Genomic DNA, 6000 nt, shown 5'->3' with positions numbered 1-6000 from the left:
CACCACCTACGCGCGCGGCGCGCGCGCCATCTTGAATTTCTGTGCGGGGGAAGTGGGCGGAGCCTGCACCAGCGCTATAGAGCGCGTTTCTTTTTTTCGTCTGCTTCCGCAGTCGTGACGTAGCTCACTCTGGCTGAACGCGAGCGGCCCGCCGTGCGCGCGTTTGGCGCCCATTGGTCGGCAATCCCGTGTCGTCACCAGAAGCGGCGCGTACCCTGTTCGGCCGCTCGCGTCCGGCGCGCCGCCGAAGCGACCGGTAGAAGCGCCAGTGCCCGCAGCAATGGCGGTGGAGCCGCGCTGAGACCGTGTTCGTCTGCTGCCGAGCCGTGCGTCCGTGTGTGTGCGTGTGTGTGTGCGCGCGCGCGCCGACGGAGCGTGCGGGAAGCCTGGTTCATCGCTCGTCGGTGGTGTGTCGTACTCCGCGAATAAGTGCCGGCCCATGCGTCCTCGGCCGGCGGTAGCATCATGCCTTCCCGCGAGCTGTCGACGAGCGTGATGAGCGGCTCGTGCCCGACCGTGGGGCCCGACTGGGTCGCGGCGAGGGTTCGCGAGCCAGCGGCGCCGGAGTCGGCGCTGCTCCTGCTCGACTGCCGGCCGCCCGACCAGTTCGCGCGGTGCCGGTTGCGCGGCGCGCTGGGCGTCAGCCTTCCGGCGTCGCTGCTCGTGCTGAGGCGACTGTCCAACGGCAAGCTGTGCGTGTCCAGCGTCCTCAGGGACGCTCGGCAGCGAGACGCTTTCGAGGCGTGTTACCGCCAACTGCCCATCGTGCTCTACGACGCCGACGGCAGCTACGCCGACGTTCAGGTCACCGGAGTGCTCGTTCAGCGGCTCCGCCAAGATGGCTGTCAGGTGTCTTGCCTGCAAGGTGAGAGCGCTCTTCCCGAACCTAATACCCCTGCCGTCTCGCAGGTGTGTGTATGCGGGAGTGAGCCCATTGTTATCGCTGCCGTCTCCAGCGTGGCGCACGCACCGTTCTAGTGTGTCCCGCTATCCACGCTTTTCGATTGTCGCGTTTCACTGGAACGATTTCATTGATTCTCCCTCGGGTCCTGCTACACCAATAAGCACAGCCTTCATAGGAAGAACGTAGAAAAGTAAAAACGAGAAATAATGAAACAGACCTCGGAGGATATGCCAATTATGTTGTCGTCGTGTCGAGTGGTTGGTTTCTCTCGCCACATACTGTTCGATACGGTTTCCGATTCGCACGCGGTGGCTCCGTCGAGTGTACTTTCGGGAGACGGCGTCGTCTGCAGTGTTCGCTTGTGCGGCGACGCCCGAGCCAGCGCCGATCTTTTCGCAAGCGGCCGCCCGTCGACCTCTCTCGCCTGCGTGCCAGCGCTTGAATCGAGCAGGTACGCGCTACGCTCGCCCACGCGGCGTCAAAGCGCTCTTTTGCCTCCATTAATGAAATCGCTGGGGCCGGTCGGCCTTGGACGAGACTCTGCGTCCTTGTCCCGCGGAATCGAGCTCCCCCGCTGCTGTGGCCCGTAAACAGCACGCGCTGCCCGTAGCGGGCGCGAGCCAGCTTCCGTTCGCCAGCAGCCGCCCGTGGGGTTTCGTTCACCCACCCTCTCTCACTAAAACATACCCCGAAGCAAGCGGGACTTCGCTCAAGCGGTTGTCGAACGTGTTCGCGTTTCATTCGATAGCTTGGATCGACCTTATTCCTTTGATCTCACGAAATTATCCTGCAATCATTTAGTATGCCTGTCTGTTTGCGATAGTTCGCAAACAGACAGGCATACTCAGACAGTTCGTGGCAGACTCGGACTTTTTACTGTGTCTTGGGGTAGCCGGTTCTTAATGTTGCCCACCTGCCCGCTTGTCTACACTCATTACAGACAAGCGTGCATGTCGAACAACTTTTCAACACTTCGATGGAAAGTTACTTTGCCAATAATAACGTAAGGTGATTTTTTTTAGACTAAACGTCACCCTCGTTGCAACAGGTGTAACGCCTACCGTTTGTATAGCTTGTGCGAGTGCAAGTATGAGGAGGCAGTGGGAGCACCCGCTGTTTTATTTCCACCTGTGCGACCTAACCAAGTGCAACCTAGGCAATTTTTAGAGACAAATCTAGAGCCTTGGCTCGCGTCCTTCACTAGATCCGTTGACTGTGTCCCGACGAGAGTTGCAGGCCCAGAAACCAGCATAGCGGGCTGGGCTGCCATATTTAAAGTCGCCGTTTGTTTGCAAACGTGCTGTCCCCTCCCGCGCACAGCTATCGTTTACCCTTTCCCCTGCGTAAGGTGGCAACCCGTTCTGACCTCTCTCTCTCTCTCTTCTGTTTCATTGGCGCAGCCTCGCTCTGACATGCTTCCAAATTGCGGCGTTCAGTTTATTTAGCAGGCCGAGGCACCGGGGGGGGTGTCTACATTTAGGTGTCATAACACCCTCGGGGATTTTGCTGATAACCATAAGAACATACCCCTAACGAAGAACACTCGGCGTAGTTAAAAGCAAGTTGAGCACCCCTGGATCCTCAGCTGTTTATGTTCCGTAACACGCATTGCGGTGTGGCACAAAGGATAGAGCTGAAGAAGCAGGCGCTGGGCGACGGTGGAGTATTTCATAATTGAAGATAAATTTGAGGACTGAGCTTCCATCGTGCTGCGACCCCCCCCCCCCTATATATTTATATATATATATATATATATATATATATATATATATATATATATATATAAATAAGTGCCTATATTTTTTACGCTGTCTGCCCTGCCGGTCCCGTTCTCGCGTTGTGACGTCACGATAATCACGATGGCGTCAAGTCTAGCATTGAAATAGCTTATATGCCTTTCCAAACGGTCGTGCGCTTGCCAAGCATCATCAATTTCGCGTGCTAAATGCGCCAGGTAGAGCGTACGCAATTTCCAAAATGTGTGTCATCAGTATACTACCCCTTTTAAAGGCGCGTTCCCGTTAAGCGTGACGGGGGCTGTACGTGCATCGTCTGCTGCTTCCAGATGCACTTCTGCGCCTCGGCTCGCCTCGCTCTGGACCTCGCGCAACCCTGCGAGCCGTGGAAGAGAAGCGAAGCCTTGTTATGTGGTTCTGCGGTGTTTGTCTCTCCTTGTTTCTGAGCCGTGCTCGGAGAAGTGTCGGTTGAACCTCCGAGGAGGAGGAGCAGTGCTGCTCATTCAAGCCAGTTTCCTTTCCCCTCCCGCTGCTTTCGGGGTGAACGTTCTTTCGCTTCTCGCTGCCCCCGCTGTGTTAGTGAGCGTGTGTGTTGCTGGTGGCGCCGGTTTTTTTAGCTGCCCCGACGCGAGGGCCTCCCTCCCTCCGCGTTCGCTTCGACCGGGTACGCGGGGAGGCTCGGCTTATTCGAAGCTCCTTTCACTCGCACATTTTCGGAGCACGACGATGCAGATAATGATAATATGAGGCCGTTTATTCGCGTACATGAACGTACTCGTATGCAAACTGTAGTGCACTGCAGCATAATTGAGGTAAGACGGAGCGACACTCACAACCGAGGTCCGTTGGTAGAAAACGAACACTTTTGTCTGCTTGATTTCGTCACAAGTGTGAAAGCCGCAAGTCTTTTCTGAACAAACACTTACGGCATAAACGTGGCCCCCGAGACCGTCCGAGGCACGACGAACAGCAGCCGCGGCCATGGTTCCACTAATCTCCTCCGCTGTTCGCCGCTTCGAAAGACAGCCTTTAAAACCTGTATTGTACTGCTTCGTCTGTACGTTTCCTTTCCATAGCGTTACGTCTCATCGCGCTGTTCAGCCGAGCTATTACAGTTTTCTACAGAAATCACTGATCAATAACAAGTGCATGGACTCGTCTAGTATTCGTGCTTGTGGCTTCAGACGTTCTTGTGGCTGTTTTTGTTGCGCCTCATATGCCTTTACTGGCGTGCATTTCGAAGCATTCCTATTTTACTAAACGCAGAAGGCTACAAGACTCTGTCCGTAGCTTTATCGTTGCGAATTGTCGTCGCATTTGTAACACAATATTTCATTCAACGTTTTCAAATTTTGAAGTCGCAGAGCCGTTTGAAGCCAGAAAAACGAAGTTCAGCGAAATCAATGCGCTCACCATCCATTTCCACGCCGACTCAACCACCTCGCTAGCACCTCCCGTCGACACTAGCGCCAGAGTTTCCCCTGGTGATTTTAATAGGAAACTGTACGGCCCCTTCGTCTCATGCTCATCATGCTCCACGTCACAATTCGTTTGCAGCACTGTGGATCCCTGCCGGACTCCTTACCCAATAGGAAGGCCGCATGCCCCTCGAGATGTGTTCATCCGCGCCGCGTCGTCTGCGCAGCGTCTGCTGCATTCGCGGTACACGACTTGCATGCGCAAACTTCCGGACATGTCACGTATCGCTGTAACGTATCATGTACCAGGGAAAAAAACCAAGACTCTAATGCTGCCATTAATCGGACAGTTACGCACGGAACTATGTTCTGCTGCCCAGGCTTATTGCCTGTGCCCGCCTCTACTAGCTTAGCGGCATTGGCAGTAATAAATATACTATAAAAAATAATTGAAAAGGGACCGGGGCAGTTTAGAACGAAACCACCAGAGAATAAAACCCGCAAATAAAAATGTATGTTAATAATGCGAAAAGTGGTGTATAACATGTCAGCCTCCATGCAGCAACGATTTATTCATGTTCAAACTACACATGTGAAACTTGGAGTGAGAGAGAGAGAGAGAACTTATTGAGCGCAGGGCTTGAAACGGTTCGCTGGCTCGTCGAAACGAGCCGCTTTCAACCCCATCTCTTCTTTTCTTATGCCTGTCACGTCCCTGTTCTTTCCTCTCACAACGCCCGGTCTTTCTTCTTTCTTCATTTCTTTCTGTCTTTCTGACACGTACTGTAGACTCCGGGGACGCACCGTTCTGCTGCGCGAGTTTCTTTTTCCCACGGCTAGCGACCCCCGGAGTCCGGGCTACGGGTCGTGTTTTTATTTAGACGGCGCGGGAGTCATTTTGGGACTCGGCTGTGTCTTTCTTTTTTATATATTTGCCGTGTTGTTCGCAGGTCGCTCGGTTGCCAATGAATAACTGTCCTTTGCGTCATGGCGGCGCATATGTACCCCTCAGCGTAAAGGTCTTGTACCCGCAGGTCCCCTCCCCCTCTTATGTCTCTTCTTTTCTTTTTTGTCAGGCCGTTACGAAGCGAATCGCGCAGTAAATTGTGGCCAAATAGCAACGGCGTTATCATTTCTCTTTCAAACAAAATTCAACGCGAGAATGGATGCTGTACTTTATTGCCTCTCCGGCTGTGTACATTGTCTACTGTGCCTGACCGTTTGTTTTTCTTTGTCGTCTGCGAGCGGCAGCGCAGGTGTCGTCTGTAGCAGACGGCAGCGTCTTGTCTTCGCTTCATTCTTTTTTTAGCCCATTTTTCGTTCAACGCGCCTAGGTATAAATACGCCGCGCAGTTTTGTGGTCACCTGAAGTAAACATGGCTATTTGCGACGACGAAGCGAAGAAACGAAGGGGGAAAAAAATATTTTAAAAAACGCGTGCCGTGTTTTCGTTGTGCTTATGTTTACTACGCTCAAAGTGAACGGCGTGTCGTACGCCGAAAACCGTTTCCTCGGCGAGGCGTTTCAACGCGCCGTTCTTGGCGCCAGGCCCCCACCATGCCTCCGCGAACATTTGACGTCATTTCGGCCGTCTGTAGTGTAGTGTAGAGGATCTAAAGCGCAGACTACGTAACCCCACATTGGAAGAATTTTGAGCTTCTTGTTAAAAAGTGGACAAGTTTTTGTTGAGGCCAGGGGTGGCTAAACGGATCTCACTTTTCAAAACAAAGGCATGATTCCAATTTTATGAGCCAGAGTTAATACGTATCATATATGAGACACCCTACAGTTACGGGTATATCTTGTAACAAGCAGAAACACATTTTAATTGCCGAAATCTTGCAAAAACTTACTTAACAGAACCACTGAAAAAAAGGAAAAACGTCAAACTTGGTTTTACGATGAAGTGCATACTTATTGCAGCTCCAGCGAGTACTAGTTT

The 6000-nt window shown here is 52.8% G+C and overlaps 1 protein-coding gene across 1 annotated transcript in view; it reads left to right on the top strand.

The window, feature by feature from the left end:
* Positions 1-206: 206 nt before the first annotated feature.
* Positions 207-6000, top strand: part of Mkp3 (Mitogen-activated protein kinase phosphatase 3) — an 82430-nt gene continuing 76636 nt past the window's right edge. Inside the window, exon 1 of the mRNA XM_065449598.2 lies at positions 207-865. Coding sequence (XP_065305670.1) covers positions 466-865 — 400 coding nt within the window. The 5' untranslated portion in view covers positions 207-465. The remainder of the gene's footprint in view (positions 866-6000) is intronic.

This window comes from Dermacentor albipictus, chromosome 6 (genome assembly GCF_038994185.2).
Source record: "Dermacentor albipictus isolate Rhodes 1998 colony chromosome 6, USDA_Dalb.pri_finalv2, whole genome shotgun sequence".
Lineage (NCBI taxonomy): Eukaryota > Metazoa > Arthropoda > Arachnida > Ixodida > Ixodidae > Dermacentor > Dermacentor albipictus.
This window is presented reverse-complemented; position numbering and strand designations above follow the sequence as displayed.